This window comes from Curcuma longa, unplaced genomic scaffold (assembly GCF_044706935.1).
Source record: "Curcuma longa cultivar G26 ecotype Majalengka, Jawa Barat unplaced genomic scaffold, ITB_CL_G26_1.1 contig_21292, whole genome shotgun sequence".
NCBI classification, from domain to species: Eukaryota; Viridiplantae; Streptophyta; class Magnoliopsida; order Zingiberales; family Zingiberaceae; genus Curcuma; species Curcuma longa.
The window spans coordinates 11,971-36,810 of NW_027431603.1; the positions used below are offsets into that span (position 1 = coordinate 11,971).

The window sequence follows — 24,840 nt, forward strand, 5'->3', positions numbered from 1 at the left end:
AAAATGCTACGAGAAAAAAAAAATTGAGCACCTGTCACGGTGGCAGTTGCAGATGAGTCACACACGAATAGTCATGCAAGAGATCAAATTTGTATATGAGAGGATATATGCTGCGCGCTTTCTCGTGTGCGATACTCGTCCATGACTAAGTGGGTAGAGCGCCTAGATCATTTTCGAGCGCCCTAACTCACCCTAATGTATACTTAGTCTCGGATGCTACGTGCATGGAAATACATATAATGTATACGAAATTGAAATGTTGCGTGCCTTTTCGTGCTCATAATATCTGCGACTAAGTATGCGTCGGAGTAAATCAGGTCATCCAAAAGTGATTCAGATGCTCTGTCCACTCAGTTGTGGACGTGATTCAAACGTCCCACCCACTCAGTCACGGATGTGATATGAATGCCCCACCTACTCAATCGTGGACGAATGTCACATATGGAAAGACGATCAACGTATCTCCTCTATATATATATATATATATATATATATATATATATATATATATATATATATATAGCAATGATACACTACATGAAAAATGTAACATAAAATTCAACATGACACATTCCATACAGTGGGTCTCATATTTATACAGTGGAATACATTCATGCAATTGAGTGTGTCATATTAAATTTCATACTATATTTTTGAGTGCATATCATATTATATATATATATATATATATATATATATATATATAATAAAATAAAATCCTAATTCAATACCTTACATATATAAATTGGATTGTGTGTTAGAAACTTAGAATGCACGTGCAATTTTGTCTTTTTAAAACCTTAACTACACGCCGTTACAAAGTTTTCTCCCCAGCCCTAATAGACTGACCCTCACCGAGACGCATCGTTCCTTAGGCCCCCGCACGGCCTCGTCTCCGACCTAGACGTCGCCGTTACGCTCGATGCCGGTGCGCTGCTATCTCACCAGACCACTCGTCTCGACAACGAAGCGTAGCGGATTCGGAGAGATTCTTCGACGTCGCTTTCACTCTCCACCCTCCCTGTGCGTGCTCTTTCTTTACACCGAGGTAATCTTCTGTGATCCGATGCGTTTTTTATTTTATCCACTGGATTAATAAGCGTTTCCTAAGCTTCAATCGATTTAGCGATTGGTTTGTTCGTCCCTTAATCTTGTCTCTCAGCTGTTGGCTGTGATTTGAAATGTTCTCGATGAACGACTTCATAAATACAAGAATAAAATGGAAGTATGTCATTCGTCTATTGGTGATGTTGTTAGCTCATCAATTTTTCTTGACGGGCTTCTGTTTTCTTCTGATCAGATGCTTGAATTTGAATTATCAGTTCATATTTCTATTTTATTTCACTTTGCTTCTGTTCTAATAGAGGCTCACTTTTACCAGATTATTGAATCTTAAATTCCTCATCTCAATTGAGCATGAGGGTTTTGTTGGATGGATGTGTCGTTGTATATTGCCTTACATAAAGTTCAATGACAAATGAAATCCCTGTTGCTGATCCTGGAGAGTTGGGACTCGTGCTTGCTTGTCTTTTTGTTTGTTTATGTATGTTTCTGTCCTTGTAATTTGTTTTCCTCTGTTGAACTCAGCATGGCTGATGGAACGTTTGTTATGATGATCTCCTTAGGTTCATTTGTTTTTCCTTGATCTATTCTTTGAATCTCTGTTTTTCTTTAATAAGTTTGTATGCTGCATTGCAGTCCTATGTTTTTCTCTTCTATATGTTTGCCAACACAACAAATTAGTTTGTTAGCTACCTCTAAATTATGCTGGAACACTATCCTCATAACTGAAACAAGATTACATATTCGATCACAGATTTTTTTTAGAATTTTGGAAAACTATTAATTCAATTATATTTGTACAAAGGTAAATGGGCAATCGTGAATAAAGGGCAGTCTGGTGCACAAAAATCCTATCAATGCGGGATTCTGGAGAAAGGTCGGACCACATTAAGTCTATTATACGTAGTCTTATCCTGCATTGTAAGAGATTATTTTCACGACTTGAATCCATAACCATAAGGTCACACGGCAACAACTTTATCGTTGCACCAAAGCTCCCTCTCAATAGACAATCGTGAATAAAATACTAATGTCTCCCTATACCATTGTAGGACATTGCACATACATAAAGCATCATCATCAGACTTTGATAATGGATCTGCATTTTAATTTATCTTGTCAAACACTACTTTTATGTGTCTCACTGATATATGAAGTTTTCTACTAAAATAAACTAATTCAAACACCATAATCTTTACCAACCTAAGTTTTATCCGATGAACCATACAATGAAAACAAGAATGTTTTAAGCTACAATTACTAGAATATAAAAGAACAACAAAAAATTTTAAAAATGCTTTTGTTCCGAATGTTAAGCATTTGAAGCCTAAACATGAATTTCACCCAAGCATAAAATCTTGGAAAGAAAGTCATAAACTTGTGAAGAAAGAAAATGGTCCTACAAGATTCCTTGACTAATCTTAATGTGATGTAAACATAGGTTCACAATTCAGAGAGTATAGAAGGAACACAGTCACGATTAGCAATTTGAAGAAGTCACATTTGTTGATATGATGGTGCGGAAAAGAGGGAGGAGAGGTCCCATTTCATTACAGAGGCATTGTAAAATATTAAATTTGATGTTTGCAATATATCTAATTACTAGAATGTGAAGATCTAGCATGGGACTTGATTGGTAATTTGACCCAACTCAAGTTAGAGTTAAATCAAAATTTTTTTGAATTTGTGTTTCTAGTTTAAAGTTTTTGTTTTCTTGATCTTGATTCTTTTGGTTCAATCAGACCAATATATGGTTTTTAGAAAGGCTAATCATGTTATCAATCTTTGTTTTTGCATCCAACATCTATATCAAATAAATTTTGCTTTCTCTCGACCCAAATCGGATTTGTAATATTTATTTCTGCATGCCCATGCTGTCTTTATTTTATTTTAATTTTATTATGCACAGTGTGTTTGTAATCAAAAGGGACTTCCCTCTCACCTCCTTCCCTACCACATCATTATCTTGGTCAGTGTGACCGCTTCAGCTTTCCCAATTTGCCTTTAATTTTATCTCATTAAGGTTAGTTGAGAGAATTTCCTTAATGTTTCCAGGGTTGAATTTGTGCTAAGGTTTTGGGAACACAGATCTACATGGATGAAAAGAACTTTTGTGGGTTTTTTTTGTTTTTTATTCTCGTGTCATATGCATTGAAAAAAAACTTTTATGTTTATCTTTGTTGTTTTGATTATTCTGTGGTTCATTGAATGAAGCGTAGGTTATAAAGTATTTTAGTGCATGGTTAGGCAGTTAGGTTGTTGGATCATTCGATGATTATTTTTCTGTGACGGTTGGATACACGGGTCTTGTTCCTCCATCAGGCTCTATGAAGTCTGCATCAGTGATATATTTGGATCTAGCTCCTCACTTTTATTCACATTAACTGGAGTTTTCTTTGATCTCTCTTCCCATTACAGCTTTAACTCTTATTATTTAACTTGCCTACCTGCAGAATCTATTCATCTTTGGATAGAGTCATACTATCTTAACCTATTTTCATTCATTTTATCATCTACTGGAGCTAAACAGTTTGGATGTTTCAATATTTATTTAATTAATGAACTTATGTATTCTTTTTATTTGTTTTCTAGATCTCTTAATCCTTTTTTATATAAAAATAAGATTCTGTTTCTCCTACAAGAATTATGGTTTTATTTACTATTGTGAACTAGCCATTCTTATAAACACTATTTCGTCTCTGTTGTACATATGGATTTAACATGCTTATCTTTCTTTTATGCAGCATTAAACCTGCTTCGTGGTGAGAAGCAGGCTTCAACCATTTCTTTCTGCTGAAAATGGCGACCTTTGCTAAGCCAGAGAATGCTCTAAAACGGGCAGAGGGTAATAGTTCTTCCTTGATGCTCGTGGTGTCATTACTTTGCTTGAATAAATTCAAACATGATGGAATGCCTTCATATACAAACTGCTGTATGTTATGTATTCTTCAATTTAGAATAAGAATTCTTTGTATTGAGGACTATGCCTTTATTTTCTGAAAATTTTGTGCAATTAGAATAAGAATTCACAACCCATCTTCTAGTCTTTCATCTTCTGTAGCTTTGCACATATTATTTTGCCTTGCCCATTAATGCTGCCATCTAGAATGCAACATTTTCTTTTTATACATGTCTGATCAACTAAAATGGGCATGTTTTCCCCTTTTTATTCTTTTGATTCAGAGTTGATTAATGTTGGACAAAAGCAAGCTGCCTTGCAAGCACTGCATGATCTAATTACTTCAAAAAGATACAGAGCATGGCAGAAGGCCCTAGAGAAAATTATGTTCAAATATGTAGAACTCTGTGTGGACATGAGGAAAGGCCGATTTGCCAAGGATGGCCTTATCCAATATCGAATTATATGTCAACAAGTAAATATAAGCTCGCTGGAGGAAGTGATAAAACATTTCATGCAGCTTTCAACAGAGAGAGCTGAGAAGGCTAGGACTCAGGCACAAACCTTGGAAGATGCCTTGGACGTGGACGATCTTGAAGCTGATAAGAGACCTGAGGATTTAATGCTAAGCTATGTCAGTGGGGAGAGGGGTAAAGATAGATCAGATAGGGAGCTTGTGACTCCATGGTTCAAATTCTTGTGGGAAACCTACAGAACAGTGCTTGAGATTTTGCGCAACAATTCCAAGTTGGAATCGCTGTATGCTGTAAGCCATCTATAAATCCTATTTATTATTGACAGATAAAATTCTTTCCTTTTGAAGTTATGGGTTTGTCTCCTCTTTTATTTAAATTATGTTTGGTTGCACAGCTACTACTTGACATCCTAAAATCTTCAATGGTAGAAAACTTATTTTTCTTCATTCTTAGGTTATTGTAGTAATATAAGAACTTTGTCATTCTGTTGAATGTAAAAACCAGTTATTTGTTTCTCTTTGCAAGAAGCTTTGTAGTAAATTAAGAGACACTAGTATTCTGACTGATGTCTTGAGTTGAGTCCTTGTGCTTTAAATTCTCACCTCTTATGATCATACCTTTTCCTTGTACAATCACTTGTTTATACAAGTTATACATGCTCAACTGTCCCAGTTGAGATCCTGCCACGTACATATTGAAATTATTTTGTTGGTTTTGATGCAAATTTTTAAAGTCGCCACGTCTCATTATCATTGACATTGCTTGCTTATTTTGCTGCATAAATATCTGTTCCCTTGATGCATATATTTGTTGCCTTTTGGACTTAGTGTTATTTTGACAGAAAGGTGTCAAGGGAGGTGACAGTAAAAAGATCACAATATTACTCATCTTGGAATCATTTATATCCAATTTTATGTTGCCTTTTCTCTCCTCCCCTTCCCCCTCATTTTCCACTCAAGTAAATGGAGCCTTAATCTTTTGACAGCATTTTCTTTCACCAAATATATAAAACTGTAACTATAATCAGACAAATGAAAGTTATGCATTTAAAAAAATGAAATAGATTAGATTTTCATTCACTTTGCAACGAAAATGTATAGTTGAAATATTCTCAATCTCTTAAATATTTTAAATAAGGATTTTGAATTAAAGCATTTTAAACAAATTAGATAATCTAAGTGGATGCTATAGAGGAAAGAGTCAAATCATTTTGGAAAAATCTATTTAACCACTGGGAATGGTTTGATGTTTAAATCAATGAATAAATTTCAGTTTAGAAATCTGTCTTGTTCACTTGGCATATTCATATACATGCATACATTCTATGGTCTAAAAATTATTAGAAGTGCTAGCTTTAGACAGAGAAGACAACAAAGTGGGAGACAAAGGATGCTTTAGGGAAGAACTAGTATACATTTGGTTCATTTACTTGTCAAGACAATAGTTAAGGTCATTAACTCATTCAAGAAACTAATTACAGATGTTGAACATTTCATCATTTAAAATATTTTTATTAAATTTCACTCACAATATCATGAATGTCTGAATTCTTTGTGATTCTCTTGATTTTCTAGCTGATGATAATTTGTAATATCCATAGATAATATTCTATGAAATTGTTGAGTTTGTCTACCATTTTTGTTCTTGTGATTTGACTATTATTTTTACTATAATTTATTCTTAGCAATGCTTATTGAGTATATGCTTTCAACACCAAAGATTCATAATGGAAATGATTCATGGCAAATACATACAAATTTTATTCTTGTTTGACATTATCAAGTCCTTTTAGCAACTACCCTATAAAATTTCTCCCAACTAACCTCTCTTGGTCAGACTATAAAAGTGCTTGAATCAATTCTCACTGCTTTATTGTGTAGTTCTGAAATCCTAGCTAATAAGTCTTAGGTACATTTTTAGAGTAAAAGTAAACTAAATATGTGAATCCAAGATGACAATACTATTTTTCATTATTCCTTTATTTTAATTTTCAGATGACAGCACATCGGGCCTTCCAATTCTGTAAAAAATACAAGCGGACCACGGAATTTCGTAGGCTTTGTGAGATTATACGGAATCATCTTGCTAATTTAAACAAGTATAGGGACCAAAGAGATCGGCCAGATCTGACGGCTCCAGAGAGTTTGCAGCTTTATTTGGACACTAGGATTGAGCAGCTGAAGGTATCAACTGATCTGGAGCTGTGGCAGGTTTGTCTTCCTTTATGCATTTCCTTTTGCTTGTTGAGACTATATAATTTTATCACAAACCTTGATGTTCTCTTTTGAGTTCTTTGTTCTTTTTTATTGCCTATTTTTACAGGAAGCATTCCGCTCAGTTGAAGATATTCATGGTTTGATGAGTATGGTGAAGAAGAGTCCGAAGCCATCGTTAATGGTGGTATACTATGCAAAGTTAACAGATATTTTTTGGGTCTCAAATAGTCATCTTTATCATGCATATGCATGGTCGAAGCTTTTCACTTTGCAGAAAAGCTATAATAAGAACTTATCACAGAAGGATCTGCAGTTGATAGCATCATCTGTTTTATTGGCTACCCTTTCAGTGACCCCATATGACCAGAAGTATAGGGCATCCCATTTGGAGCTTGAAAATGAAAAAGAACGCAATATGCGAATTGCTGGCCTTATCAATTTTACTCTTGATCCTAAAACAGAGAGTAGAGAAGTGGTATGTTTGTGCCGATTGTCTGAAGATCCTAACATGAAAGTTTGTCCTGATGCCTCATTTTTATTTTGCAGCTTTCACGTGGATCATTGCTTGCGGAATTGGTATGCCATGGATTACTTCTTCAATACTATTTTCAACTATTTGTGCTCCTAGCAAAATAAATTACTTTTTGTATCCATATTTATGTTCTTAATTTTATACTTTCTACAAATCTGTTTTTGATTACACATTTTTCATATGAATTTTGATTTGTGTGCTGCAGTTACATTTTTTCATCAGCATACTCCTTATTTGCCATTGTGTTTGATAAAAGATCTCTATACTCTCAGGCTAATGATCTCACAAACAGAAAATGTTTCACTTTTGTTGATTTTATGGCTAGACTTACTTTTCTTCTGCTAAGAAATTTTGTTTACTGAGTATACCAGTTTCAAGAATGTGTAAAGATTTGAAATGGGGTTGGACCACTTTACATCTGCTAAAACTTTCTTCTCTGTCATGGAGTATGTTTTCTATGATTCAATAGCCTAGTGAATTGATAACCTTCCACCTAGACATGGTATCTGGTCCAGTTTGAAGTTTGCCAGAGCAGGAATTGATTGAGGAAGTAACTTGCATGCTTCTTGAGATTGTGACTGACTTTAGCATGCTACTATGGTTGGTTATTCTCCATCACCAAAAGAAACAGAGGAAAATGGTTTCCCTAATCCCTACATGTCTTTCACTAGCCTTGGTTTTCCCCAGGAGTTGATGTGCTGTTGACAACAGATATCTTCCATTATTTACCGAAAGCTGAAATTGTGTGTAGTCTGAACTTGGATATGATGTCTTGACTGGAATACACTACACTGAGCTGTATCCATATTATTTACGAAGATATGTTAACTTTTTTTTTCTATGCATATAGACATTGAAAGTATAGGGTTTTAATTCTGGGAAGTATATGGCACAGAAAAACAAAGGTGTAATATCTTGTGTTTCTCAAGAAGTGAAGGATATTTACCATCTTTTGGAAAAGTGAGTTCCTTCCTTTAGACCTTGCTTCAAGGGTCCAGCCTTTGCTTTCTAAGATTTCAAAGCTTGGGGGTAAACTAGCATCAGCCTCATCAGTTCCAGAAGTGCAACTCTCAAAATACATTCCTTGTCTTGAAAAGCTGACTGCTTTAAGAGTGCTTCAACAGGTGTGATTTTAACAATTTTCTCCTCATACATCTAGTTTCCTTTATTTACATAATGTTTTCCTGATATTTTCTTCCTTTTTTTCTTAATCTCACAGTTTTTGTTTATTTTCCACTTCCTGCCTTTCAGATTTCTCAGGTATATCAGACCATAAAAATTGAGTCTTTGTTGAAGATGATACCATTTTATGACTTCTCTCTTGTCGAGAAGATATCTGTTGATTCAGTCAAATACAATTTTCTAGCTATGAAAGTTGATCATCTGAAGGGCGCCTTCCATTTTGGTAATGTGGTATGTTGTCCATGCTTTTGACATTTGTATGTTTTCTTAGGGAATTTACTCATTTTCCTCAGGCATACCACGGTTTATTTGCATTATGAGTAGATATTATGTAAACTTATGCATATTGTTGCTGGTATGTATGTATGCAGATGAGCAGTTTGTTAAAGAAGGTTGATCAAGCAAACTGCAATTCTATATCCCATATTGCTGTGTTTTACCATAATTTCCTTATCCTACTTTTCATGCAAAGGAATTTCATTACTTGTACTTGCCTTATAATTTTATATCTGGTTTGCATATTCACAGTGCCTCTTGTTTCCTAGGATATATTGAGGTTTAATGTTTAACAATTTGATGACTTGTCCATTGAGGTGAATGAAATACTCATTGTCTTGTTTGTGTTTTCATATGATTTGTCTGTCAAAGTGAATGAAATACACATTGTCCAAGTCAGTTGGTGAGTTTTCATGAGGTCCAGCATTTTTTTAATTTATGCTCTTTAAGCTTAGTTGGTTAACATGATTAACGCCGATCCCTGTATCTTCTGATTCATTGATTGTCAGGGTTGATGCTGACGATGCATATGTTAATACCTTTTTGTTTGTTAATTTTTGGAGTATGTTGAACAATGATATATTATGTTTGCTATGTTTTGACATTGACTTTTTTTCCTCTTTATCTTTTTCTTGCCATTTCTCATCAAAAACTGACAGTAGCTATTTCAATGAAACAGCATTATCTGCATCTTGTATTTATTATCATGCTTCCTGTTACTTAATGTTATGCTATATGATTCTTCTGATGGATGCTTCATGTATCAAAATGTCATTTTGTTCACAGGACATTGAATCTGAGAAGCTCTCTGATCATCTTTGCATTCTTGCTGATTCTCTTAATAAAGCGTGGAATATGATCTCACCGCCTATAAACAGAGAGTCTAAATTGGGTATAAAATATAACCTTGTGGAAATAATTGACAAGGAACATAAGAGACTTCTTGCTAGGAAATCCATCATTGAGAAACGCAAAGAAGAGCATGAGCGTCAGATGCTAGAAATGGTATTTTCAGTGTGCCCCTTTTCCTGAGGATAATTCTCTGTTCAAGTTTGACATTGGACTTGTTATTTTAATTATTGAAGGAGCGAGAAGAAGAATCCAAGAGATTAAAACTTCAGAAGGTAACTGAGGAGGCTGAACAGAAGCGTCTAGCTGAAGAATATCATCGAAGGGAGGTGTTGCGTATTCGCCTTGAAATAGAGGAGAGAGAACTTCAAGAAGCTCAAGCATTGCTTCTTGAAGCGCAAAAGGGTACCAAAAAGAAAGGAAAGAAACCTCTGCTTGAAGGGGTAAGCTATTATAAGCTTCTGTGAAGTTTGACTAGTGTTTGTGGTTAATTACACTAATTGATTAATCTTTGAGATAATAGAGAAAATTTAAATGATTGATTTGTTGGAAAGAAGGCACAACAATTGTAGAACTGCCATTTTCTTAGCAATAGATTGTATGACAGACATTTTAGTGTCGTCTAAAGTCATTTACTCAGTTTCTTTCTTTATTTTTTAAACCTGATAGTTGGAGTCCTCTACTGTCATGATTACATTTTTTTATCTGTTTATTATTGCTATTATGGTCTTTTAGATTGCACTATCATGTATTTATGTATTTTCTGTTTGTCAGGAGAAGGTCACGAAGCAGACATTGATTGAGATGGCTTTAAGTGAGCAATTGAAGGAAAGGCAAGAATTGGAGAAGAAGTTGCAGAAACTTGCCAAAACGATGGATTACATGGAACGGGCAAAGAGAGAAGAAGAGGCCCAACTCATTGAGCAAGCCTTCAAACATCTCTTGGCGGAGGAGGAAATTCTTCATGAACGTGAACAACTGGTTTGATACCCTTAAATCTTCTTTTAAAGCTTATATTCTTTTTGATAATTTTGAAATATATATATATATATATATGTTTGTTTTTTCCAGACAGAGATAGAGCTCAGCAGGAAGCACCATGCTGGTGATCTCCAAGAGAAGAATAGACTTGCCAGAATGTTGGATCACAAGGTTAAGATTTATCGTTTTTTAATGTTTTTCCATCAAAGCTTAGTTATTTTTAGAAGTATATAAATTGCTTTATTGCTTGAAGTACCTTCCAATTTGTTCCATTTAGCTGATGTAAGCAGTTAGTTTGTAGACCAGTACGTCTGTTTTATATCTTGAATATATACTTGATGTGGGATTTCAAAAATTTTATTGTCCTGTCTACCAAACATTGCTGCTCCTTCAAATCAAATATTTGATGTTCTGGAAATTTTTGGAATTTCTCATAGTTTGATATAAAACAGACAAAAAACTATATCATGGATAACATGCTTCTTCTGATGTGCTCTATTCAATATTTCTCCAGCAAATATTTCAACAGAGAATAGTTGGCCATCGTGAAGCAGAGCATAACCGACTGAAGACAGAAAGAGAAGATAAAATTAACCAGATTGTAACAATGCGGAAGCATGAACGGGAGACGAAGAGAAAGCTTCTCTATTATCTGAAGTCTGAAGAAGAGCGTTTGACAAGGGAACAGGAAGCGGAGGAAGCTAGAAAGCGTGAAGGTAATTTTTTTTTATCCTCAAATTGGTACTTTGAGTTGGCTCTAGTACCATGCCAGATTCTGCAATTTTTTCTCAGTTTGTTATGTCATTATGAAACCCCTCAAAGATTTCTATCTAAACAACTTGTGAAAAGCATGACATTGATAATGCCAAAACTTTCATGCAAGTTATATTTCTTGTTTCAATGTATTGCAGAAGAAGAGAGGCGCAAGAAAGAAGACGCTGAGCGGAAAGCAAAGCTGGATGCAATTGCTGAGAAGCAGAGACAGCGAGAAAGGGAATTAGAAGAGAAGGAACAACTGCGAAGAGAAGCGCTTCTTAGAAAACAAGAGCCTCTGCCTCGGCCAACTGACCCTGCTTCTGGTCCTCTATCTTCCGAGTCTGTTCCTGCTTCACCAGTTGCAGCAGCATCTGCTTCACCTGCTGCTGGTAAGTATGTGCCAAGGTTTCTCCGTGAGAGAAGTGAGGGCCAAAAGACAGCACCTGCTCCTGAGCCTGATCGGTGGGCAAGGCAGGATGAACGCCCTCCCCAATCTGGCAGTGATCGATGGCGAAGTGATGACCGTCGACCATCCTCTGGTGCTCCGAGGACATCTTTCTCATCTTCCTGGTCAAGGACGCGCAACTAACGCTGCTGACGCTTTCAGATCAGCAACGCAATATGCTGATCTGTGTTTTTTGACTGGACATACAGAAATTTGCACAGGACTTTGTCGTATCCAGTGGGGTTCCACTTCGGTTGCACTTGAATAATTTATATGTTCCAGTTGTTCGTCGTTGAGACAGCTATTTAAATATTTATCATTGACGCTACTGTTTCAATTCAGTAAAAAACAAACAAAAAATCAGCTGTTTTTATTGCTTCGTTTTAAATAATGGATGAGCCAGCCCTGTTGTTGTTTCCACGGGCAGCGTGCGCGCACAGTGAGGCGAGTACGAAGAGGAGCGACCTCGCCGCCGATCCCCTGAAAGCTAAAGGTGGGGTGGCAAATCCAGACTGCAGATTTCCGTGTCGGAGACTGAGTTGACACGGCGTCAAAGGGTGAGGAATCGGATCCCGCACGCGTGGGGCCCGATGCCTTCGTTCCCCGCCCGCCGCCTCTGGCTTTCGGCCCCGACACTGCGCTGGAACGGCAGGCTGCCTGCCTGTTCGTTGGCGTTGCCCGTTACGTACCCCGATCTGATACGTTACGGATCAAAATATTAATGGCGTTACAGTATTTGGCCACCAGATTATCGAGATATTCTCGAACATTCAAGAAAAAGTCATAATTTATTTATTTTTTAAAAAAAGGATTTCTTATAAATATCACCTAAACACATTTTCAATCTTAAACTATTCACTCACATATTTTCTTTCTCTATCCTCTTTTTTGTGAGTTGTATATATGTTTAATTACCATTATTTTGATTTATTAATCAATTAACACTATTGGTTCTAACATTATTATTGATTTATTAATCAATTAACACATTTTCAAGTGTTATCTTTTAGAAGCAGTGTTAAGAAATGGAAAAAAAAAATTATCTTGCAAATCTTCAAATACAATGTCTTCTTTTTCATGACATATCAAATCGTGTAAAAATAAAATTTGATACTGTTAAGAAATATTATCTTTTGTTCTTAGCAATTTTATTTTATTTTTTCACGTGTAAATGCTAAACAAGCTTCGCTAATGCTATGTTTACTTCATGAAACGGATGAAGAAAAAAAAGGAATCCCTGGGGAAAATAAATCCCTGGGGAGGAGAAAGGAAATCCCTCGCCGCAGGAAGAGTAAACGGAGGATTTACGTTCCGCAGGAGGCGACGAGGAGGGAGAGAAGAAGAAAGGCGGAGGCGTAGGCGGAGACGACGAGCAGCGGAGGCGGAGGCGACGAAGAAGAGAAGCGGCGACGGAGGTCTGGAGGCAGTCGATCGGCGGGATGGTGGCAGTCTGCATCGCGCCGTAGGCGTTCCAGCAGAAGGGGTCGTCGACGAGCTCCCCCTCGTGCGCCGGATCACCGCGTTTCAGGCCACTCTCCCGGTCACATTTGCCCCCTCGCCGGAGTTCCCGAACTCGTCGTGGTGCGTCGCCAGCGCGAAGTCGCCGAATCAGGCAGCGGTCGCATTTGCCCCCTCGCCGGAGTTCCCGAACTCGCCGTGGTGCGTCACCAGCGCGAAGCGCCGAATCAGGCGCGAGGTAGTCGTCGTTGCCGGTCACGGCGCAGCGGTCGAAGACGAAGCCGGTGGGAGGGGTGCGCCGGTGATAGAGGAGAAGAAGAGAAGAAATCGGCGAGATTTTTTTTTTATTTTTCGTCCGTCCGTCCGCGTTCCGCCCGATTTCGGGGTAACAGATTTTGGAGAAAAATTGATCCGCGGACGGATGAAATTTCCTTTCCTTCCTAAAAACTTCGAGAGGTAAACGAGGGATGCATGCATGCAAAGGAAATCTTTCCGCGATTTCTCTTTCCGCACCTCCAAGTAAACTGGGCCTAAATGCATAGCCAAGTATGCGCCATCATTTTCAATGACTTATTTTACATATTTTAAATATTTTTGATGATATCCGAGATTATTTCCCAAGCGGTCGATCTCACTTCTCGACTGATCAATCTCATTCCCTGAATACCCTGTCACAGTAAGTTCCTTCCTTGATCACTCAACGTTTGCCCAATGACATCCCAATCGAGTTCGAGAAGACTACTTAGGACCAACATCCCCGAGCACTCAGCATCCATATAGCGATATCCTAATGGGGCTTTGGAAGACTGCTCAATATTGACATCCCTGAGCACTTAGTGTCCATCCTACAATCGATCCATTCGGACTCGAGGACACCCACTTGGAACTACCTAATTCAACACTCAACCTCAATTTTTGACAAGCTGACACCTTAGCGAAATGACTAGTGCATGTGGTGGACACGGATCATCCCACATGAAAATTCTTTAAGGCATATTTCAACGGTTGTCACCCTTGGTGTTTTAACCATCCCTCAAACGGACAACTCATGAACACGTAGAGCTAATAATTTGATCTCATTTTCTTTAAACACATTGCTATTCAATTAACTTTAATACAATACCAAATTTAATATAAAATTTTATATTTTGGATTTAAGTCAATCGAATCACAAATGAGTGTTGCCAATATAAATATAGGAATTGTTCCTTTTAATAGCTCGAGTTTGTGATTAGTCAATCAATTTTAAAAAACATTAATAATTCATTATATCATATATATATGACTTAATTCATTAGTTAAAGTTTATTAATAAATGTCATATATTTTTAAAAAATATACAATTAATTTTATGTTAATCTCATATAGTTCTTAACTCAAATGACATTACTCATTTATGTCACAATTAATATAATAAGATATGAATTACTACTCCTAATTACTAAGGATAAGTCAAAATCTAATAGATAACACAACATAAGTTGCCACCTGAAAACACAATATCATAAATAAATGCATCTCTTGGTCACAATTTGGTGTTCCTTTTAGATCAAAATATAATTTCATTATTCTATTATCCCGATCTACAAGATGATTGTGGAGTAATACTTCGCAAGACGAAAATTAAGTTTTCTAGTCTATTAAGAGTCACCAATTCCTAAGATAAAATCCTAAAATCTAAATCCTAAACTCTAAAAATTATTAATTATTAGCTAAATAGGATGTCAGTGGAGAAATTAACTAATTGAGAATAAAAAAAGGGAGCTTTGTTACCCTCCCTATACCTAAATATAGCGAGGATAATTTCCACAAATTAATTTTGTGTTGACTATTAGGTTAATGCTAAACTCGAGTCATCGTAATACTATGATCACACTAAATCCTTGAGGGTTCAAATAGAATTTGTGGGCTCTCCTATTTCACTTGACTTATAAGAGACACAACATTCAATGTCTAGTATATTAACCCTACAAAGAAACACACAACATTCAATATCATAACCCTATGGATCAAAGACAAACACACAACATTCAATAAAATGACCCTACAATACAATAGCATTTAATATAATGACCCTATGGGCCAAAGACATATATGCATATGTACACAAATATATTGAATAATCTAACCCTATGAATCAAAGGTGCACATATAAGCACATTCAATATTAATTATAACCCTATAGATCAAAGACATGCTCAAAAAACTCAAAACTAGCATACACTAGAATATTTAGTATATAATTCCATAGACACATAATTAAAAACAATCCATATCATGACCCTAGATCAAAGACACACATTCAATATTACAAACACACAAAATAACATTCAATGGAATAATACTACAAACCAACAACATATACAAGAACATTCACAAATATAGAAGAACATTTAATATAATAACTTTATGGACCAAGGACATATATTCCATATAATGAACCGATAAAACAACCCGTTGGAGACGCATATAAGAACATTCATTATAATAACCCTACATGAGGACCAAGGGCACATGCACACTCCCAAGATGATTAGTATGCACACACTAAAACATCAAACAACACACTACCAAAAAGATTTAGTATGTGTATAAACATCAAACATACGCAAGAACATTCAATATAATAAACTTATGGACAAAGGAAGATTTAGTATAACAACCTTCTAGGTGGGTGCAATCCTTGTGCAAAGAACTTGTTGTCCAATAATAGTGCCACCAATGCTAAAAGGGGAGGTCCAAAGAAAACTAGGAGACTTAAAGCACATCTAAATATATCTCAAAGGAAGAAAATACTTTAAATTGCAAGCGATGAAAAGACCTTCATGTCATAAATCCTAAACTATGATGCACCTTTGATGCACACCTTGAGCTAGAGTGACATATTTGAATGTTGAATGTGGAACCACAACTATTCTAGTAATGAGTACTAGAAACAAATTCTTGTTACAATAAATGAATAGAAAGGTGTAAATATGGCATGCACATCGTAGAAGAATTTTGCTCATGAGAGTGATTTTATTTAGCAATACTGTTGAAATTGCTCACCCTTCAACTATATATGACTTGAGAACTAAAGGCTAATTAGGCCCAATAATGTTCCTAAGATATCAAGCAATTATTGCCCAATAAGATTATTAATGTTCTCTTAGTTAATCACCCTAATGATTTGATGTCAATGACACTTGATATTGATCGCCATGACAAGGCCAATCCCATTTAGCACCATAGGTATCAATTGACAACTATTGCTTATCTTATCCTTTCTTGTGCTCCTACCAATGTTAAGGTCATTAATTGTGATGGTTAATCCTATCCTTAGCTATAACATACTCATATAAGGTTGATCAACTTGGGGGTGCAAAAGTTTGAATGACTTGTTTACATGAGACAAGATCCAACTTGCAACTTTGTAGATTTGAATTTAAGTTAAACAGATTGAGTCATAAAGAGTCAATCACTTTTTATTTCAAACTAATAGAGTCATTGTCAATTTACTTGTCTAAATAAGACCAACTTTAATCTATTTACAAATTAATGTATATTATTTTATGCACTGTCAATTTTCTTTTTATTTTGTATTAATTAGGTACCATGTTAAAGTCACAGTGAACTTGTAATTATGAACTTATTTGTGTTTGTGGTTTATATGAATGATTGCATAAAATTTTCAACTTTATGATTGTGACATCATTTCATGTTAATTATATGCCTACCTACACATATATGTTTGGATTTTAATTAAACAGGTCATTTTTGCATGATTCAACTCGAATACTAACATGCTCATTTAAAAGGAACATATAACAAGGCACACTTTGAATCTTGAATTAAATTAAATGAATCATTAGCTCAACTTTAAACTAACTAAGGAGGAAAGGTAAAGACAAAGAAAACCTAAATACCTATTTAATTTCTCTTGCTTCTTGGAAGATGATGAATAAAAATTCTGGTCTCTCTCTTTCGTCTCTAGAAGTTATAGCAACTGATGGGACATCATTGGTCTCTAGTTGTTGATATGGTAAAGAAATATCCCCAATAAAAAATCATAGACATTTTCAATTGCCCTACTAAAGAACAACAAACAAAAACTATCAGTATAGTCTCTACACCCACTGTATATAGTTTTTCTCACTCATATCACATTGTAATATTTCCTGCTTATTTCTGTATAAACACAATAATGGCTTCACATATTTAAGGCATATCTACCTTTTCAAGGAAGCAGTCTAAGCTTCGACAAGACCAGACGTCGCTTCACACTCTACTCCATTCAATACAAGCAGACATAATTCCTCTCACAATCTCTCGTGCCCCACCGAGACTGGAGCTGCTAGCAAGCTCCACTTTGGACAGTAGATAGAGCATAGTGTTTCTAAAAAGATTTAGGTTCTAACAAGTTGAGAACTAGTTGGAAGAAGCTAGGCACTTCCAAATAAGTTTAGACACTACTGTAGTTCCTGGCTTCATCATTCGATCAGCTGTGGAAAAGTATGAGGAAGTGAAGTGAGAGAGTGAGGGCAGTTGGTGGATTTGGACAGACGCACAAGAATGGTTTCAGGGATATTACTAAAAAAAGACAAGCTGATAAAAAAAATTACAGATTGTGGAGAGAGAGAAGAATTGAAGGAGAAGAAGATCAAATAAGAGGGAGGCCTGCAACTGCTTCTTTTAATTTTTTTTTCAGTGGCAGAAGCTGAGAGGAAGAGGATTACAGGAAGACGAGCGCACGTGTGGTTTCTGAGGAAGACCAGGTTTCGATTCGGCCGCATTTGTAGGGGGACCAAGACATGATGGATTTCTCTTCTCGATCTCCCAACGCAGCATTATGTAAACCTAGTACTTCATTCAAGAAGAATCCTAAATTAACTTATTAACCTCCCCAAAAGAAGCAAAAATATATTCAATGTTTCTTGTTAGTGGTCGGCTGCAATGCTCTTCCTAATTGGGAAAAGAAATGGATTTGTTTGTCCTCGTTTGGCAGTTGAAATGATCGATGATCGACTGAGGAAGAGTGTGATAGATGAGCAGATAAGTAATTACATTCAATTCAACTGAAAGAGGTTCGATCGAGAGAAGACTTATAAGAGTCGTCGTCTCTCTCCTCCTCGTCAAATACTAGTTAACAGAGTGAGGAGTGGCGATCAAGGAGTGGAGGAGCTTCTCACCAGGGGAGCGGCGGCGCCGGAACCGTCGCCAGAGGAAGACTCGCCGCCGGCGGCGGCAGAGGATGAGGTGGCCTGCGTTGGGCGTTTGCGCTTCTTTTTCTCGTAGGGGATGCCTCGCGCCTTCGCCTGGCTCTCGCGGACGTCGCGGAGGAAGATGCGGACGGCGCGGGCGGCGAAGGGGTTGGTCTCCGGGGTGCCGCCGGACTCCTCGTAGGCTGCGCGGAGGCGGCCGATGAGGGCGTCGAGGGAGCCCCAGGCCTGGCGGAGCGGGCAGGCGCAGGGGCCCGGCGGGTTCGGGTGGCCGTAGAAGACGCACCCGGCGCCGTGCACCTTCGTCTTCCCGAACTGGTCCAGGTACCGCAGGAACTCGATGACGTGTGCGCCGCTGCACCGCGCCAGCGCCAGCGGCGGCTTGTGGTTCCGCAGGTACGTCAGGAACGTGTTCCAATCCCGCCTCTTCTGCGACTCGTACCGACTCGGCTGCTGCCCCGCCGCCGCCTGACCTCCTGACGACGTTGCGCCGCCCTCGCCGGCCGCCGAATCCATGACACCTGCTCCTTAAAGCTATTCTTTAGAGGAGGAATTAAAAAGCAAAAAGGAAAAAAATAGCAGAAGCAGCAGGAAGAGGAAGAGGAGGAGGAGGAGGAGGAGGAGGAGGGAGAGGTGGGAGTACTGGTTCACGTGGTGGCCCTGGGGGACACAGGCCTCAGAGGAGCTGAGCGGTGGAATAGTGAGCGCTGCAGGGAGAAGGAAAAGAAAATTAATTAATTAAATAAATAATATTTATAACATTATTTTATTAAAAAACACTTATTTGAAATTGTGAAAATGCTTTTCAATTAAAAGGTAGAAAATATACGGAACAGATTAAGTGAATAAGGGTTATAATTTCGAAATAATATCTTTTTTATAATGATTAATTATAATTTTTAATTTATTTTTTTATAAATCATCCCATGATTAATTTTAACAAATTCTTTTATTGAAATATTGAAAAAAATATCAATAGAAGGTTATATTAAAGTTGAAAATTTTAAAGTGATGAAATCTAAATGATAAATTTAATAAATTTAATAAGGATCGAACATCAGACGAAGCTCAAGTAATGCCTTTCTTGTAATGGTTAATCATAATTTTTTGATTTATCTCTTCATAGCTAGTTGCGGAACTAATTGTGTAAGTCGGTTGGGACGATGGATTCTATTTTTTATTGAAGTGCTAAAAAATATTAATAGAATGTTATATTAAAGTTGAAAAACTTAAAGTGATGAAACCTAAATGATAAATTTAATGGATTTAGTGTGATTTTTTTTTGTAAAATTTCAATCTCATAAATAGTCATCAAAAAGCTCCTAAATAGACATAAAGTCATGACATTGAACTGCAATATTTTAAAATTATTTAAACTAAATAAATGTAAGGATATATTTTAGCTTTTTCAAGGTAAAGATAATTTTTTAGAAATAAGCATTAAATTATATTTTATAAATTTATTGCCTAAACACATCTTGATATTCTAACATTATAAAATAATTTGATCATTTCTCTTCCTATACTTTTTCTCTTATTATTTTCCCATCATTTATAACGTTTTATAATCTTCTTCAAATATCGTTTTCAAAGACAATTGAAAATATATAGGGAAAAAATGATGTTCACATATTCTTTATTTTATTCAATTTAATCTTTTAAAGCTAATTATCTATTCTATAAAAAAATTGTTAATCTGCATCGACCAGCAATTCTTTGATAAAAAATTCTAAATAACTTTCTCCTTATATATATATATTCTACAATCGATTTTCATTATTCAAGGCACAAAGTATGGATCATTAGTTGAGTGACTTTTTTTAGTCCTAGGGCAATAATGCAATGTTAAAGTGCTTAATGATTTACTCAAGTATCTACGATTCTAATTTCAACTATGGCGTTTTGTAGGATAATCTTAATTATGATACATTTTAGGATATTTTCCTCTAGTAAAATGAAAAATTGAAACGTTGGCTCGTGAACAAGTTTAGTGTTTGTTTTGATAAGACTTTGTTTATTTTTGTTCAATACTCATAAGATCAATTAAATAAATAAACTTATGTTAGTGAATAAATTTGATGTTCGATTTGATAAGAACTTATTTATCTTCATTCAAAACATATAAAATTAATTAAATAAATAAGTTTCAACTAACATATTAAATAAAGAAAGAATTTGTATTATCAAACTCAATAAACAATGAAACAAGTTTAAAATATAAAAATTCAAACAATCAAACAAGCTTTGATTTGTGAGTTCAATAACATCTAAATAAACTAAGCTCAAGTCAAACTTAAACCAAGCTCAAGCTAAAAAAAATCATTTTAAAAACTTCATTCATTTTAGGCTCAGCACGGTTTGACTTGATTACCTTATCAAAAAAGTTTAAACACCTTAAAGTTTGATTCGACTCGATTTATTTACAATCTTACCTGTACATTTTCATATTCATCCTGATCATCAATAGAAAACTTCTATGGTGCTAAACTGATCAATTTTAAGATTAATCGGATCGAAAAATTAGATATTTAAATTATAAAAAAATTGAATATTTTTAAATTTTAAGATAACTAGCTTAGACTTTGATTGCCAAGTAGAAAATTAAATCCGTTAAGTTGGCATTCATGAAAAACAAAAAAAAAGTTGCATCAGTTCTTCAATACTGTTTTTATTGTACTTTGTGGTTCACTTCTTTAATATTTAGTATTCAAGAAAAACAGGTGAGGGCATTTAGTATTAAAGTGGAGAAGCATTTAAAGATCCTTTAAGCAGCGTTTCCTCGCTCACGATTAGATCTGTTATACATCGTAGAAAGCTAGACATGGCCACTCCAAATCATTTAGCTCGATCGATCGATAGATCGTCAGCGAAAAGTCGTCGTCCCACTGCACGAACAATCACGTCCAAGTTAATCCCAACTCCGCAGCACAGTACTGTTCCTGCTGCGCATCGTCACCCCTGTCACTTCGTGTACGACGACCCGCAATCTTTTCTTCTGGTCACTCAAATCTCCAAAAGCAGCACGCACAGCGGCGCGTAGTCTTCCGTTGAAGTGACGCGGCATGAAATCTTCCTGCCCTCTCCTCTTCTTTCCTGCGTCTGCTGATGATGATGGTGCTGATGCCGATGTGCCATCTGTTGCTCACAGTGCCTCCACCGCATGGCCATCCTTGCGACACTGCTCCGGCACAGTGCGTGAGAGCAACCCTCGCGATGTTACGTTGTTTTCAATCCGATGGCTTCTTTCGTGAGTGACGACAGGCCCCGGATATTCTTCCAAATAAAGCATTATTATCTATGTACGATCGAGTTAATCCGATTCAGTCAACGTGACACTGGGGGCCGGCCGGCCAGGCACGCTCCGATCCTCTCAAATATGTGAGTCAAGCTTTGTAAGAATTTGCTTCAGTATCTATCTTTCTATCTTTATCGTACTGTTTGTGTGATGTGGCGCCAACAAGTAGAAGTGCGGTGATAAGTATTATTGGGCCACTTGACCGGCCCAATATTGATTGAAGCCCCCAATAAAATTTTATAGCGGCAATTCATGTAATTATATATATAGAGAGAGAAAAAGAAAGAGAGAGAAATGATATCCTGTGTGATAAATTTCTACGCGCTCGTGAGCGACACCACCGATCCATGGCTATTGCCGCCGCCCTCGCCGCGCCGTCCAGCCACCGCCGGCCTCTCCCTCGGGCGTGATCGATGCGCAGCTCGCCGGCGCTTCGTCCGCGCGTCAGATTCCGATCGGATAGTGGCCAGAATCCGACATAATTTGGTCGAAAACAGTCAAATCACGCGGCCCCCCACTGCGCGGCCACTGTCGATGGTGATCGAGCCAGATTTCGGCCAAATCGCGGTCGAAGACTGGTCGAGGAAGGGCCGGCGTCGCACGTTGGTCCTTCCTCGGTTGGTCTCCAGGCCGCGATTCGGTCGGAATCCGGTCCGATCGCCGTCGACAGTGGTCGCGCAGTGGGGGGCAGCGTGATTTGGTTATTTCCGACCAAATTATGCTGGATTCCGGCCACCATCCGATCGGAATCCGACGACGGACGAAGCGCATGGCGAGCTGCGCGTCGATCGCGATTCGACCGGCGGCCGGCGGTGGTCGGACGGCGCGACAAGGGTGGCGACAGTGGCGGTAGGTCGACGGTGTCGCGCACGAGCACGCACGAATCCGTCGCGCAGGATATCATTTTGTGTATATATATATATATATATATATATATATATATATATATAGTTTAGAGGTTAAGTTATAGTATTAAGCGCAAATAAAATTTTAATTGCTCACATGGTGTGTCTGTTTATTATTTCACAGTTCTTATTTGACACATTCTGTGAGCAATTAAATTTTTTTTATTTTAAATTTTTATATGTTTAATATTATAATCCAACCTCTAAACTTTAAAGAAATAATCTTAAATCACTTAATCATAAATTTAAAAAATAAATAAATATTAAAATAAAAAATAATACTGTTATTATTTTAGACGCCTTGAACACTATACCGGAAACCTGAAATCTTCTGTCACAACGTAGGTATCAGAATTTTGATAGGTTAAAATTTGAATTGTAACCTACAATGGATGAGATTTGAACTCTATCTAAGAAATCCCTCATTATCTAAGAAATCTTTCCCATCTCTTACGTTGAACCAGGGCAATTATATCGTATTCAATTATTTAAATTTTAAATGATATTACTCGTCAATTTTATTATCCGAAACGTTGAATTAGAAGTGATTTAATTGATACATCGATTATCTATCGAGCGGCGTCGATCTCCTGGAGGAGCGCCACCGTGCCGGCGTCGACCTCCTCCAGCCCCGGCCTTAGCTCCTCCAACTCCCCGGCCGCCGCTGGCAGGGGGAAGGACGCCGGCAGGGAGGCTGGAGAGGAGGTCTGGACCTTGAAGGCGACGGCCGGCGGAGGCGGTCTGGAGAGAGTTAGGCCCTCCCCTGCTAGTTTGTCAGGAAATAATAATCATTTAAAAAATATATAAGGGCTCACACATCACAAACTCATGATTAATTAATCTTAATGCTTGATTAATTAGTACAAGTGTTTAGGTGAGGTGCATGAGCACCCAGAAGAGATGCTCGTGGACCGTGATATCTCAACTCTCACAAATTCTTATTATTATTATCAGAATGCGGAATGCTTTCTTATAGATCTAATTAATCCGATCAAGGATTCATGGAGACAGACAGACAGACACCTTCGACGTTCATAGGCCAGGTTCTTGTGTACATGTCCTTATATGCATGTCTGCATCGAAAACACAGACTGTTGATGGTTGACCTTTGCAGGCTTTAAGGTTTTCACCAAATCAAGCATTGAATATTCTCACATGCCCCTCTTGAGCTTAGTTTTGGCCATTTATTAATTAACAGAGCTACACCTCGAAGCCATATCACATGTTTTGCATGATTGCTCGATCGGCATGAACAGGAGCATGAATAGTACTCATGCAAGATGACCTCTTGCTGGAGATTCATTTCGGTTCTACATGCATTGGATGAGATCTGTTCATCATATTTGGATTTATATAAACACTTACTAGCTTCAACCAAAGATCATTTGTCCTTAGAAAGAAAATAATTAGTAATTCAACTTGACATGTAGCTAGTATCCACTTATATATATGTGTGATGAGCCAAGGAGAGTGCCTAGATATTAATTAATTTCAAGTAGACTTCATAAAAGGATTTTCTTTGGTTGGCAAGATCAATTTGATGCAGAGACCACCTTTAGAATGGTATTTGCAACAACTATTCCGAACCAATATTCTTGCACAAGCTGCTACTTTCATCCCAAAATTCTCATGGACCAAAATCATGATGATTATTGCAATGGTATTTCTGTCACACTTTGCAATAATATTCCTTGTCGTAAAAGTTTCCTGCAGCAAATAACAACTGTTGTGATGCTGTTTTTCCCCATTGCAGTTGGATGTTTGACAAAGGGCTCATCTTCAAGGTTTGTTGCCGTGATAAAATACCCTTTTCTTAAATGCCATTCAAACTTCCAGGCAATGATTAAATCTACTATCGATTTATCCCTACAACCTAGAGCTATAGGTTAGGTTTAAAGCTACATATCAAACAAGACCCTGGAAGTCAAGCAAGTTGAAACCCATTGACAGTGGTCCACTGCTCTTCAATTCTTCAAGAGTTCTTATATTTGACCAAGACTAGATCGCTTTAAGGAGATAAAGCTGAGTGTTCCAATGATCAATCGCCAAAAACCTCCTAATTCTCAATTAATGTTTTACAATCTGACCTGTTCATGGCGTGAAACACGTACGTACGTATGCAGTTTCTTCTGATAGATTTACTGAATCCAACTGATCGATCGTCGCAGCTAGCAGTAGTGCGTGAGACAGAATTTCATACAACAACTCCGTGACTCCTTATCCGAGAATATAATTGTTCTGTGTTTTATATATATCAAGGTCCCCCCTCGCCGACAGTTCACCTCAAGATCAGGACCAGAGAGTTAACCC

General features: G+C 37.1%; 1 protein-coding gene and 1 pseudogene across 1 annotated transcript; one reads left to right on the plus strand and one right to left on the minus strand.

Annotated features, from left to right (window-relative positions):
- The first annotated feature begins 841 nt into the window (after positions 1-841).
- Positions 842-11,913, plus strand: LOC141817624 (eukaryotic translation initiation factor 3 subunit A-like; annotated as a pseudogene).
- A 6,363-nt stretch (positions 11,914-18,276) lies between these two features.
- On the minus strand, positions 18,277-19,016 carry LOC141817625 (protein G1-like7). Its single transcript, XM_074705273.1, has 2 exons — positions 18,974-19,016; positions 18,277-18,851 (listed from the first exon to the last, which is right to left on the minus strand). The coding sequence occupies exon 2, from the start codon at positions 18,844-18,846 to the stop codon at positions 18,277-18,279; it is 570 nt and encodes a 189-aa protein (XP_074561374.1). The 5' UTR covers positions 18,847-18,851; positions 18,974-19,016.
- Positions 19,017-24,840: the final 5,824 nt, after the last annotated feature.

Bases quoted from the DNA above. Each gene is read 5' to 3' on its own strand.
- LOC141817625 (XM_074705273.1), bottom strand. From the start codon at position 18,846: ATGGATTCGGCGGCCGGCGAGGGCGGCGCAACGTCGTCAGGAGGTCAG.